Raw genomic sequence first — 14755 nt, 5'->3', positions numbered from 1 at the left:
TCCGCCACAGTTGCTCGCTAAGTCAGTAACCTGTATCAACGCTTACTAATCTACAATGCACTGCCGGCCAAGCCTTGTTATAGCAGCCAACCCAACGGACCCATTAACCTTTATTCCTTAGCAGATAAATCAGAATTAAAGGGACGTTGCTCTCCTTCAGCGGAGCGGCGTAAGTACTGACCTGCAGCCTTAAGCGACAGTTGTTGTCATGTCACCTTCACTAACACTAGGCTACATGTTAGATACATATATGCAAATGTCTACGAAATGAAACTGAACCTTCAGTCCGTACTTTTATGCAAGTCTTCCGAAAGCTTACAGATACAGATGAAACCGAGCAGTACCATCAGAAATCATAGGGGGCAGGAGACGAGGAAGAAATTTCAACAATGGTCAAGTTTTTGCACAAACAAATTTAGGAAGTTAATCATATGCTCCTTAACTTTAGAAGTAGCATTAACTTTCTGTCCACTGCTGCAGATGCCAGTAGGCCGAGCACGCTGAATTTTAAAGCTTACGTCAGAGTTTCATGTGTGATCAACTCTTCAAGTTGGTTTGTTCACGTGTTTCCGGTCTTGGAAAAAAGCAAGATAAAATTGCTCTCGACAAGCGTGAGCATACAGACAAATGTGAAGCTTGACAGGTCCGTCCTGCGTCGGTAACAGCTGCTCAGGCAGTGGCCGGACAATATACTATTCTGAAAAGAAGTTTAGCGAATGGTCAGTTGTGCAACGTGATCATATTATGGGTATGAAATGTGTACATGGCACTAATCCATGACCACAGACATGTAACTATTTGTAGCTCACACACACACACACACACACACACACACACACACACACACACACACACACACACACACACACACACACACACACACACACACACACACACACACACACACACACACACACACACACACGCAAACAGTGTGAAACTACCCTAACCCCCATATGTGGTTGTCTACAGAGTCTTACAGCATTTGCAGGGCCTCTGAGGGTATTCAAACATTCAAAGGCAGCATGTGAAGCGGAGAGAGAGGTGGAGGATATGGATGGTGCGCTTCCGTCTAAAGATGAGGGGGCGTTGGTGGGGGGTAATTAACATATTAATGACCCCACCTTCCTACAGCTTCTGTCGGATAGTCCAAACACTTTGATAAGTATGCAAATGAGAGCTGCGCCATCTGAAGAGGGAATTAGCTCTGCCAGAGACAGCCGACAGAGAGAGAGAGAGAGAGAGAGAGAGAGAGAGAGAGAGAGAGAGAGAGAGAGAGAGAGAGAGAGAGAGAGAGAAAAGGGAGGGGTGCAGAGAAAGAGGGAGCAAGGAAGGGACAGGGTGTTAGGAGAGAAAAGGGGAACTAAAAGGGGGCGGGAAGGAGAGTGGAGGAAGGAAGAGAGGGAGCGAGCAAAGCCAGCGGAGTGTGATAGGAAGGAGTCTCAGACGTGCTGATGAACTGATATCCCTGTGTTTGTTTTAGTCGTCTTTAATCATAACGTGCGCAGTAGGCAAATGTGTGGGTATGTGTGGGTATGTGTGCGGCGTTAGACAAAGAGACAGTGGCAGTGGAATGCAAGAGGAGGCTCTTTTCATTCTCGTGCTCTCCACCTCTCAAGATCAATATGCCAGTGCCTGTCAGCCCTGGAGTGATGTGCAGAATGGCTGCAGGGGCTCAGGCCAGTGGGCATACAGGCTGAGGTTGGAGGAGTAACGACCCCGAGGAGACAAGGGCGAGTAATTATAACGCAGACTGATCTCGCTGGTTGTATCGCTGTGGAGAATGGTGGGTAATAAGGATGAGGGGAGAGCACCATGGGAAAGCAAGTGTTCACATGTGGGTGAGACAAAGGGAAGGAGAGAGAGAGAGTGTGTGTGTGTGTGTGGGGGGGTGTGTGTGTGAGAGAGACACCTCTTGTGAACATCCAGGCCAGGGATTCACCGACACGCTAATCACGCTCCACAATTATGTTGAATAATTAAAAGGTTTCATTAACTTGATCATTTCCTGTTCGGCCATGTTTCAGCTCTGACACCGGCAATTAAAGCCGGGGCAGCACAACGCCGCTCTCGTTCAGCCGGCTCGCGACAGAGGACAACCTTATGTCTCTTGTGCGGAAGCAGAAATCTGACAGGGGAAAAATGAGGGGCTTTAGCAGTTATCCACCTAACTTAACTGTTCTCAACACTTCAGCGCGGGAGCGCACGGAACTGACAATGGAATCTATGTGCTCAAGGTGAAATCGTGCAAATCTGGATTTGGTTTCCTTGGATTTTTTTTTTTTCTTTATTTTTTTTGATTAATGCAAATAAGGGAGTGAATAGTTTACCTCTGCGAGTGCGCCTAAGGCACCGAGACATCTACCTTGAAAATCTTTACATATTGATAACTTTTTTTTCCCCTGATACCTGCATTCAAGTGAACAAATACCTTACTCCTGTAAGCCAGACATCCATCACCTCAGCATAATGATGGATTCAGCTCCGGTTTATGATGTGAAGTGGTATGAACTGCACAACAACACAAAAATATCTTCACAAATCGTTGCCTTTTTTAAAAATGAGCTGGATTGTTTTCACTCTGCATTAACACCATAATTAGTAAAAGCTCGTCCTGTCCTACTTACATAAGACGTCTTTTTGAAATTGGATTACTGCAGGATGAGCCATTTATTTTCAGAAATGGGGGTGTTGGGGGCAATTTATTATTTCAGTGTCCCTGCCATAGCATCTCTGCCACAAAGCTATCCTCCCCTATTGAGCTTATACTGTATACGCACCAATAAACATGATTTGCATGGCGCACTGTAAATATGCAAATGACAAATGAGATATGGAGGTTGAATGCTTATGCTGTGAGTCTCTGTCTCGCACAGTCCAGCCCCCTCTTGAAGAGACACCTCTACCTTCCACGTCTTTCATATTCGCTGCTGCCAGGTGGATGCATTGCACAGACGTATGGCAGTTGCAATCAAACACACATACACACACACGCGCCGAAAACAAACTCTCAACCGTTTCTTCCAACCTAAATTTGTGGAATCCATATTGTCTCTCCGTCACTATCCACCTCGATTACAGCAGTCGTCCTGTAAGTCTATATTACTATGGCCCTGTTCATACCTGGCATCAACAGGCATTTTGGGTGATCTGGGTCTCAGTAGCTCAGTTCACACTTGGCAATGGAATGTGTCTCTACATGATGACTTATGATCAGATCTCACGTTCATCATGACTGATTGCAGAGACAAAATGTTTTGTAGTTTGTAATTGACAAAACTGACTGAATATTTTCTGAAGTGCATCGTTTTTCAAATTTTAAGATATGTTGCAGACAAAGCCAGCAGAGGTGATCTGTACAATTTTTTTTTAGTTATGTGAATGTGTGTGAGTACGTATACATCTGGTTACACAGAGGACGTCAGTTGAGTAATTGGTCTTTCAGTGTGGCACAGGACACAGAGCTCAAAGAACGTGGACATGTGCACAGATCACAGTCCACCTCTGAATGTGGTCCGAGCAGTGGGATCAAACTACGTCCTTAAATGAGTCTTGGTTGACTTCACACTTTGACCTGTCCACTTGAACACTGTGTCAGAGGCATGAAGAGTCAGGGACCTCACTGCCATAATATTGTTCAGACCTGAGATCAGATTGAAAATCGGAGGGAAATGTGCAGGGCCTGACGATACTGGCTTTTTTAAGCTGATAGTGAAATTAATATCTAAGAGTTTAAGAAGTAGATATACATATTTTCCTAAAAACCCAAACATTTCCAATAGCAGTCCCATCAGAAAAATCTAATTAAATGTGACCAAGAAATATTAAAAAGGACATAAACTAACTGCTCTTTAATGAACAAACTGTATATACATTACCACAGACATATCTCTGCCATGTCTCTGCTGCAATTTCTTATGGCTCACTAGCCGCCAATTTTAACATACTGCCAATAAACTGATATCATTCAATTTCATCTTGTGTTTTTAATGTCTTAATGACAAAACATTTTAATTTGTCATAATTCAACACGTAATAACGTTTAACTGCATACGTTTACTTTAAGCCAACCTAAAAAACTAAAATACGATTAGTTCCTCCAATGTGCTGATTTTATTTTCTACTTTTGGCGTGCATAGGTTCTTGATTCTGTTCTGTGTGACCATGACTTCTCAATCATTTATAGTCTCATCATAACCATATTACCACTGCTCTGCTGGTGCAATTTTTCACTTAAAACAATTGTACAATCATGGATAATTAACCTCAACAAGTCAGGATACAACTAACCTGGAAAGTCAGGTTGAAAGACTGTATAGCAACTGAAAAACACCAGATTAATGCTCCTGGTTTATTGATTTGTCATGATGGAGGAAGAGGGTCCATAACTTCCTGTTGAGCCCTCTGGATGTGTTGTGGGACCATATGATCGCCTGTAATCACGAGATCAATATATTGATTAGCAGATTTTTTTTACATAGTGTTTTAGGTAAAATGTGGCTGTTTTTGTGTTTCTTTTTATTTGTAATAAAGGAATCATTGCCAAATTTTATAAATATATTTTCATATATATATATCGGCCGATATAGGTAAGCTTCACTCCTCAATATCGGTATCAGCCCCTAAAAATCCATATCAGTCGGGCTCCAGTGATCCCACGTCTTTACCCTGATCTCTTCTTAGTCACAGCCTTGTTACATGTGATGCGTGTGAGTGTTTAAAAACACTGCAGTTAGTTAGTTTGCATCCCCTCAGTTCCAGTCGCTCACTGTAATTTGCTTTCACTCACCTGACACTTATCAATACACCTCACTCTGAGCCCATTCATGTGTGTGTGTGTGTGCGTGCATGTCCTGTATGTGAGTGCAGTTTAACAGGGACGTAGACAAGAAGGATACGCACATATTAACACGCATGCATACACACAAACACAAACACACACACACACACACACACACACACACACACACACACACACACACACACACACACACACACACACACACACACACACACACACACACACACACACACACCCAAGTGTAGCAGCAGCAGCCTCTGTGACCCAGGCCGGGCCGCTCCATGCAAAGTCAAGCGTGTTTGTCCTGAAGACTATCAGCTCTCCGGGGAGAGAGGCCATCGAGCAGCATTATCGACATTATAGACGCCTCAGCCTGGAGATAGGCTTCACATCGATCCCCTGATTAATTACTATCTGCAGGCAGCAGCAGGATGAGGGAGAGAAAGGGAGGATGAGAGGAGAAAAGTGAGAGAGGGAGGGGAGAATGATAGAAAATGGCGAAAGTAGGGAATGAATGAAATCGGAGCGGAGAGAGAGGAGGGAGAGTACACCTTGTACTATCTATGAAAATCAGCTAAAGGCTACACAGTAATCTTCCAGGTGGAATATTATTTATTGATATATAGGTAGGCAGGAGCGCTTATCGTCACTGCAACCACCCCCGAACACACGGCCAAGGACAAAATGAAATTCACACATTACTGTGGTAGAAGCAACTTGCAAAGACGAGTAGAGGACACTGAAACAGCCACCCTCGAATCCCCGAGCACATTACACTCAACACACTGCAAATGATAGTGGAAGTAATTAGAAAGAAAAAAAATATATATGTACGTGTAAAAACATCCTGGACATTTACTCCAGCCTCGGTGTGCATGGTTAACTTCCCTGGCACAAATGGAACTAGTGTGGACAAGCGGGCAGAGCTGCGAGCATTAATGAACTTTGGTTAGATCCTCTGGGCCGCACACCAGAGACTCCCTAGAGGCCGTGCAGCACATTGTGCAACATAAGTCAATAAGATGTTACAACGTGCAGGCATCAGTCGGGACAATGTGACTGCTCTGAGGGGCTGGTGCATTTGAATGGCAGATATAGTTATTGTTTTGTTGACATTAACATTCTGTATACATTTTTTCCTTAATTTGTAAGTCAAATCACTGCACTTTAAAAAAGAAAAAAAAAGATATGGACCAATGCAGGATAACAACATTGCAGGTTGTTTTGTTTTACAGCTGGGTTCAGCTTCAGTGCCAAATGCTAAAAACTCCTTTCAAGCAAACGCTCAAAGGAGACGCTGCTCAGTGCGTTGAAAACACAGTCGCCTCACAACAAGTGGGTTCTTACCCCAGCTCCACCAGGGCCTTTCTCTGGGGAGTTTGCCTGTCCTTCCTGCGCCTGTCGGGCTTTTCTCCAGGTGCTTTCAAAGCTACCTCGGAAGTTCCTAAACTTCTGACTTTTTAGTTTAATCCAAACTAAAATAAAAGGTGCGAAAGATTCCTCACATCACAGTGCATACCAGCAGACCAACATTTAATCCGACCAAAAGAGCTGCGTCTGGTCCGTGGTTCAGATCGTGAGTGTGAAAACATTTTGGGGAAAATTTCAGACTTTCAGACCAATCCTGGTAAGTTTCTATGCACTTATCAAAAACGTTTGCCAACTTGCTAACACGCCAACATCAGATACATGCCTGTCTACAAACCAATCAATGTCAAGTATAGAAAAGATGAAGTCCACATAGTTGACGATGACAGGACACACGTAGGTCATAAATCAAATATTTACAATGTAACAAAGGCCTGAACCTTGGTGTGGACCATTGTCCAGACCTTCATGTGTGAAAACACCCTCCCTCTAAACCCACAGGAGTGAATGGGAGTGTGAATGGTTGTTTGTCTCTATAAGTCAGCCCTGCGATTCACTGGCGACCTGACAGGTGGAACCCCACCTCTCCCCCCAATATCGACTGCGTTTGGCTCCAGCCCCAGCACCCCCGACCCTCACAAAAGGACAAGCAGTAGATAATGGATGGCTAATCTGATTCCGGTCCAACCATAATATTGAGCCAGTACTCTGTATGAAAACTTGTACTTCTTTTCACACGGGTCGAAGCAAAAATGTTACAGTGTGAGAGCAATTAAATTACAACTACACTACTATGTATTAACATTCATTTCATAGCGATTATTTAAAAAAAAGACAATAGCTGTTGAAAATATAGTGGGAAGAAAACTTTCCCAGTGTCAAAGAAAAGCTTTGAATTCGAAATAAAGTTGTGTTCTACCTTCCACCCACTCAACTCACCCAACAGGAACTTTAAAGCTGTAGGCGTGGAACGAGAGAAGGAGTTGTGCTGCATGGGTAATGAACTGATAATTGGCTATCATGCTAAATATCATCAGGCATACGAGACAAAAACTGAATTATTTAGCTCGGCTAGTTGGAACATTAAAAGAGGAGAAAACCCTCTTGTTTAATATTTCATATGGGGGAAACGTATTAACTAGAGGGGAGGAAGAGTTTTGGTGCTTGTTGTTTCTGTTATGTCGTTATCGTCATTTGTGACATTGAAGACGTCCACAGAAAGCGAGGGAGACAAAGTGAGATATTCACACTATGAGGGAGGGACGCAGTGAACGCGAAATAACCTCAAGAATGGCTTTGTGGTGGAGGAAACAAATAAACGAGGAGGAAGTGTAATCTAAGGGCAAAACAGTGAGTCGCTGCTAATGTGAAGGAAGCGATCAGACAGTACAGGAGACGCAGCGACGTCACTAACAAGGTCAGTGACGACACCGAGACACGCGTGAGATTGTGTGTGTGTGTGTGTGTGTGCAGTGCAGCTTTTCAATCCCACTGACCTGAAAAGCTCTGTTAACGCCGGATCCACAGGCACTGAGAGAGAGAGAGAGAGAGAGAGAGAGAGAGAGAGAGAGAGAGAGAGAGAATGATTACGAAACAGGACAGACTTGAACATGCTACGTCCACAGCTTCTTTGTACAACAGATATATGAAGCCGTCTGTGCAGGTTTAACATAATTTAAACATTAAAAGGTTAAATCAAATGTTATTTTATTTGTTGAGCCCATGCTCGCAAATCTCACAAATCAAAGAGATAAACAATCTGTAAAGGGTGCAACGTCCTCTGTCCCCAACCCTCAGTAAAATATGTTTTGTATGTTTGTGTGAAGATGTCAAAATTTGATTATTCCTTTGTCTTCATTTAGTACTTCAAAAGGATAGTAAATACATAAGGCAGTATATCAGTTCAGTTTGTCAGTGTATGGAGGGTAAATGCATAAAGCTTTTAGATAAATTATTGACTGTGGTAAGAATTAAAATTGGTGAAAAAGAAAAGAAAAAAATAAGAATATCTATATTGGTCAGTTTGTCGGAGTATTGATGACATACTGATGGAGTATTGGTGTTTCGAATGTAAATAAAGTGAAGTAAAAGCCATTTGGAGGATTTTAAAGAGACGGATCTGTAGTGAAATACTTTGTAGTGTCACATTTGATCAAAAATTGATTCTACTGTGTTTTTATATTTCAGTCTTTAATCAGTGATTTGTTTCCACGTCAATGTTACATGTTCTTATGCTGTTTTTATGTTTTGTTGATTCAAATTGTATTTTTATCCAATGGCCTGTCAAGTGAAATAGTTAATTTAACTCATATAAACATAATTAACCCCCACCAAGATGAAGATTGGGATTTAGATCTTCAGACGTAAGAAATATTTCAGCAATACAGTCTTTGGGTTAAGTCTAATACCTGTTTTTCAACATGGTAACTGTCTAACATTGTGTTTTCTAGCGTGAGAGATAGAGCTAACAGAGACATCACTGCTCATGATCTATACTTGTGCTATTTTTGTCAGCCATTTTTATTTGAGGGTCTGAATTATGAGCGTGAAATGTATGCACGGCATCACGGCCTCAACTCTTATCGCAACGAAACAAAGAAGTGTTCGGCGTATACTTTGGAGGATCTGACACAGAGGGAGAAATGAATGAGTGAAGATGGAGTGATTTAGGGCCGGGTTATAAAAGACGACCACAGTGCCAAATCCTCCACTCACACTCTCCCTCTCTTGCTGGCCGACAAGCAGGGGACGGCCGTAACTCAATCAAACAAGGGCCTTGTGGTCGCAGCCTTCAGACAAGGTGCCTGCTCCACACCATGTAGGAACAACAGTCACCACCTTTCCCCCCCCCCCTCGTTTGGTCAAAGATGTTACAGAATTCCTGAAGTTAGAGGCGATGAAATATGGATCAAGACATTTCTCTGATGGACACCTCTTCAGATTCCCTAAACCTGTGAGGGCGGACGGGGCGGCTGAGTGAGTGTCACGGTTTACGAGCCCTTTTCAAGGCTTGTCGTAGTTTCATGGGAGGAAGTGAGGTGGCTGTATTTACTGTAACTACTGCAGTGCCCGTTCTAAACCTGCCTTATTGTAATGGGCTCTTCTCCAGTTCTGGAGTCCAGAGCTACTTCAGAATTATTCCTCGTCTCTATTGAGTCCTCCTAAAACAGGTTTACATTATACTGTCACTTTTCAATGTTTGTGTGCTGGATGTTGTGTGTAGTGCTTTTTTTTGTCAATGGTGCAGAGTAAAGTTAGAAATCTTTGAGTTCATCCTACCTGGTTTATCTGCAGTGAAGATTCAATGCTTAAAAAAAAAAAAATTAAACAGAATTTGCTTTATTACTGTTCACGTTTGTGGTTGATATATACAATTTAACTCCTAACTTAAATGCTGTTGATTTTTTCATATATTGATTGTCACCTATTTCAGACCCAAGTTCACAACTTTTCAAAATAAAAGCACTGTAATTCAGGGCGATATAAAGCATTGCAGCGACAAAACAAAAGTGAATTTACTTTGAAGACATCTTGCGAAAGAGGAAGTAGGTCTATAAATGTTGCTGCCATGATGGAGATCAGCACCATTGACACTGGTTAACGGTCAAATATGGTGAAATAAAACAAATCTGGCGGCAATTTTGACGCGTGAGTTGATCCAGTTGCTGACCAATGTTGTAATTTGAGGACGTAAAAGAAGACACGTTCAACTCGGTCCACAGACTGAAGGCACTGACTGCTACAGAGCACTGGTCACCTGTTTATTCAGTGACCAGCACTCTGTAGCAGTCTGTGCCTGGCTTGTGTCACTGGTTTGTCAGGTAAAACCCAAAGTTACCTGTTCTTTAAAAGTATACTTTTGTTGGATGATACCATAAGTCAATGTGGTGGGTATTTCACTGTTGAATAGAACTCCTAAAACATGCACTGTGATTATAGGAGCAAAAACAAGAGAGCGATAGAGAACGCGAGAGCAGCGAGAAAAAGGCAACTCGAGTGTGACAGTCTGCGATTTGTGCAGTTGTGTGTGTACATGTGTGTTTGTGTTGGGGGAGTGAAGGTCACCCTGAATGGCATTGTCACCTGTGTGTGTGTGTGTGTGTGTGTGTGTGTGTGTGTGTGTGTATGTATCCATGCAGATACCTTTGGAGCGTGTTCGATGGCGCTTATCGTCTGCATCCAGCTCCATCTGCAGAGAAGCAACAAACAAGCTGTTCAACACACAGCAGACAGCAGCGCAAAAAATGTGTCTTTCATTCGGGTTCGGATTCTTTCAGCTTCACAGTACTTTTTTTCTTCCTCCTTGTCGAACAGGAATTTCACACCTGATGTTGCAACGCTGAGACGCGACATGTCGTGCAGGTGACCGAGTGACTGACAGTATTTGATGTGAGTGATGTGAGGAATTTAAATACAAAGGAAAATCATCGCTTCAAATGCTTTTTACCGATACATATCCCCTGCTGATCTCCTCAATGAAGAATAAAATCTATATTTAGACTCTGATTAGTCGTTAAAAAGGCGTATGAGATTATCATTGACCTCACACGTCCTCTATGGTTGCTGCCCTCGGGAGAGCGTTTTGGATTGTATATAAAACTAACAGGAAGAAGTTTGGGTTTATTCCATCAGACTGGTGTCACAGTCCCAATGGGAGGCATGGTCACTTTACCTTGATGAACGCACTTTAACCTTATCCATCCTTGTAATTGTTTTTTATTTGATAAATTTCTAATTAAAAAAAAATCGAAAAAGAAATTCAGATTTGTCGGAATTAGTGTTGTCCTTTATATGCAGGGAGGAACTCTCTGTGCACTTTTGTTTCTCTCCTGCTTGCTGCCTTGAATTGGCCCTTGTGGCCGTTCTACAACGTTTCCGTTTATGTCTCGGAGAGTAATTCATGGATCTTGATGTTGATGTTTAGGGGACTGATATTTATGACTGTGTGTAATAAAAACCTAGTGAAATTAAATGTGGTTCCTTAAGGAGACTTTGGGCCTGGTGGAGGTATACACTTTACCGTTTATTTTTATCTCAGTAAATCCCTCTCTCTGTCCATCTTATCCATTTTTCCAACCGTTCCATCCATTTAGCGATTTCACAGACGTATTGAAGAAATGACATCATCCTACATCAACTGTGAGGTTTCCATTTATTCTTTATGCTCCTCAGCATTCAAACCTTTCAGGCTCTTTACATGCCACAGGAAGCATTATAACCCACTCCTACGTCTTCCTCTTCTTCATGTATGTCAGACCTACACATCCTTCTAAAGGTGGGTCTATCCCCTTACCAACACATCATAAATTGTTGAGGAGCCCGAACGCCTCGGGACATCACTGTTATTTCCAGATGTCCCTAAATATTCGTACATGCTGCATTCGGAATATGACAGGGGCTGTGGCCCTGTTTGGATGTCTCTTTTTATTAAACATGATTTATTAACACCACACTTAGTGCACTGTAGAGCCCCTCAGCCCTAATGGTGTGTTACTTTATGAATGGCCATAAATGTTTCAACGGGAGAAAAATAAAATCATGAAAGGCAAGGATACCTTGTAAATCTTATTAGTGGAGCGGGGAGGGAACGACGGGGAGTATTTTTGGGGCGGCTGAGGATATTGTGTGGGTGTGTGAGAGGAAGCTTGGAATGTCCACAGACACACACACACACACACACACACACACACACACACACACACACACACACACACACACTTATATATACACAGTGGCAAACCGCTTATAGTGATCATGTTTGTCCGGGCCAAATTGATCACTATAAGCGGTTGATTACTATAACTGAATTAGCTTCTGTATGATTTTCCTAGAACTTAAGGGAAAGGTAACGACAGTTTTTAAGATAAGGACGGTATCACATTGAGCGCTCACGTATGCATACACCCACACACACACTGTCACCGACTCAGCTGAACGTTAATTTGTTTGAAATGACGCCACAATATAACACTGATCATCACATAGTGATCAATACTTTTCTTAAATGAGTAAAGTCTTCTTTATAGCTGCACATTCATTCAATAATACAGCTCGTCTCTAGCTGACACACACACATCGACACACACAAACAAACTTGTGTGAAGAGGCTGGAGGAGATGACGGGGCGCGCTCGGTTTGTCTCGATTCAGTTAAAACTGTAAAATATAACTTTTTAACACTATATCCTTGATCGTTATATGTATATATATATATATATGTATATTACATGAAGTATAACTGGGGTTTCCATGGCAATTGAAATAAATAAGGAAAAAAAGGGAAAAAATACAATCTATTGATCCTTTCTCCTAGAGGTTCTAGGTTCTAATGCAGATAGAGTGTTCTCTCTGTGCGTGTATGTGTGTTGTGTGTCTGTGTGTTGTGTGTTGTGTGTTGTGTGTGTGTGTGTGTGGTGTGACTCTTCTATGTGTAAACAATATGAACATTGCACATACATTGTAGCCCCATCTGTATTCTTTAATGCAGATGTTGCCTCCTTATGCTTCAAATACTAATCTTTAATTAATCTTCAAATTTCAACCTTGAGATTTTTTCGGTTTGTTTTTATTTCTCTATCTTAGTTGCTTTGCAGTCACTGCTGCCACCCGAGCACTGGGGTGAAACTCTTTCTTCTTGTCATGGTTTGCAAACTTTGACTTTCTGTAGGTGGAGCTGTCTTCGTACAGTGGAAGGTGGTGTTGCTGTCAGCCTCCACATTTGTTAGAAATGCAAATCTTTCCAACAGCAGCCATTCACATCACAGTCAGGTTTAGAAATGAAGCTGCAAAAAGTGGTAAAGAATTCTATATTTGCTAATTCTGCTGATAACTACATTTGAATAGATTTATATGAGGGGGATCTCTTTGAAAAAACTTTCTTTAAACTGAGAACCTTGGTTTGAAAATATTGAAAATGAAATGAATTTTTTTTTTAAAAGAACAAAAAGACTACCTGATCGCAGAATGATTCCCATGTTAGAGGTAAAATATTAAATATCCATTGTTGACTAAAATATGTGACACACACACACTCACACACACACAGACACACACACACAGTGCCTATCTGAAGCTGCCAGGCTCTCTCTGAGGGCCCCGGTTTTAAGCGAGTTCCACATCACAACTGAACACAGTGTCAACAACAAGTGATTCCAGCAGCAGAATAAAACAACAGCAACAATAACGGTGGCAGCAGTGTAAGTCATGTCGCCTCCTCTTCCTCCCCTCAAGGCTCCTCATGAGAGTTGGATCCCGGGAAGCTTGCACGCCTCTGCAGCTCGCCATATGTTGGAGAGCCCTTCATATTCGGCCTGCCCCCCTCTCTCTTTCTCCCTCCCTCCCTCCCTCTCTCTCTCTCTCTCTCTCTCTCAGCGCCCCATGGGAAAATGTCACGGCTGTAATGAAGGTTAGCCTGCTTATTGAGGATTAGGAGGAGGCCCACTCCTTCTCTGTCTGTGTCTCAATTAGACCCTGGATCAATGGCATTATGGGCCCAGATGAATAGCCGCACAGTAATGTTCATGCCGCCTCCAAAAGTTGAGGTTGGCCGAGCAAATACATATAATGATGCAAACTTCATAAGAAATTCTGCATGTTTTTTTTGTTTTTTTTTTACTTCACAACCAGCAACTCTGCCAAGGCCCAACAGTCCCCTTAAATTCACTCAAGCTGCAGCACATTTCACATGATCAGTACTAATGTGCCAGATTTTTCAGCATCCACACTAAAATTCAACAAGTTCTCCCCTGACCCATACAGCATCCTTCTTCCAAGTTCCGTGGTAATCCATCCATTAGTCTTGAGGTTCTCCTGCTGGCTAGCAAACAAAACAAATATATCTTTGCGGAGGTAATTAAATGACTGATTGTGTCATAAAATGTACAGGGTTACTGTCCATTTATTTCCATTTTAAATGACATTATGTAAAAGCAGTTATAAGTAAGACCAATCACTCAATGATAAAGTTGTGTTTTTGTTGATGTCATTTCACACATGACCTCCACTGGGGTTCAGTTGTTTTATTTAAAACGAAGCAGCAGGTAATTTCATAAAAACAAACAAAAAAACCTTTTGAAGTTCATATTCCTCTTTCCCATTCTCTGCCTCTAAATGTACATGACAGAAATATCTTTGCATTCATGATTTTCTAATCCACGTTTGCATATTGTGCAGCATATATTGTATAAGAATTTCATTCACTTTCAGCACACACAGACACACACACACACACACACGCACATGCACATGCATGAGGTGCAGGCTGATTTCAAATGCATCTGCTACAGTAAGCCTGTAGACACGAGTGTTTAAATCAGCACCAAGCTGAATTCTCTCAGAAGACAGAGCTCCTCGCAGAATATATGCATGTTGTGATTTGAATGTGGGACGCAGCTAAACTTTTTATGCAGTTCACACATGAGGGGGAAAAAAGCAGCTGTGTGTGTGTGTGTGTGTGTGTGTGTGTGTGTGTGTGTGTGTGTGTCTGTGTGAGAGTGTGTGTGTATTGATCATACAGTCATCAGCACAAGAATCACATGTAAATTGCCAGTTGTTGTTGTTATTAGTGCGTCTTTATGATTAGACGGGA

General features: G+C 42.1%; 1 protein-coding gene across 8 annotated transcripts in view; it reads right to left on the bottom strand.

The window, feature by feature from the left end:
* Positions 1-14755, bottom strand: part of myt1lb (myelin transcription factor 1-like, b) — a 112092-nt gene that overhangs the window by 62219 nt on the left and 35118 nt on the right. For 6 of the 8 annotated variants that reach the window (XM_035169108.2, XM_035169105.2, XM_035169099.2 and 3 more), the window contains exons 3-4: positions 10313-10358; positions 7666-7699 (exon numbers count right to left, since the gene is read on the bottom strand). In XM_035169108.2, the coding sequence (XP_035024999.1) occupies positions 7666-7699; positions 10313-10358 (80 nt within the window). Of the gene's footprint in view, positions 1-7665; positions 7700-9448; positions 9477-10312; positions 10359-14755 lie in introns of all 8 variants that reach the window. The other 2 variants (XM_035169106.2, XM_035169107.2) reach the window with 1 other exon arrangement.

Source organism: Hippoglossus stenolepis, chromosome 10 (genome assembly GCF_022539355.2).
Source record: "Hippoglossus stenolepis isolate QCI-W04-F060 chromosome 10, HSTE1.2, whole genome shotgun sequence".
In the NCBI taxonomy this organism is placed as follows: domain Eukaryota; kingdom Metazoa; phylum Chordata; class Actinopteri; order Pleuronectiformes; family Pleuronectidae; genus Hippoglossus; species Hippoglossus stenolepis.
The sequence above is the reverse complement of the archived record's forward strand: the minus strand, read 5'-3'. Positions and strand labels throughout refer to the sequence as shown.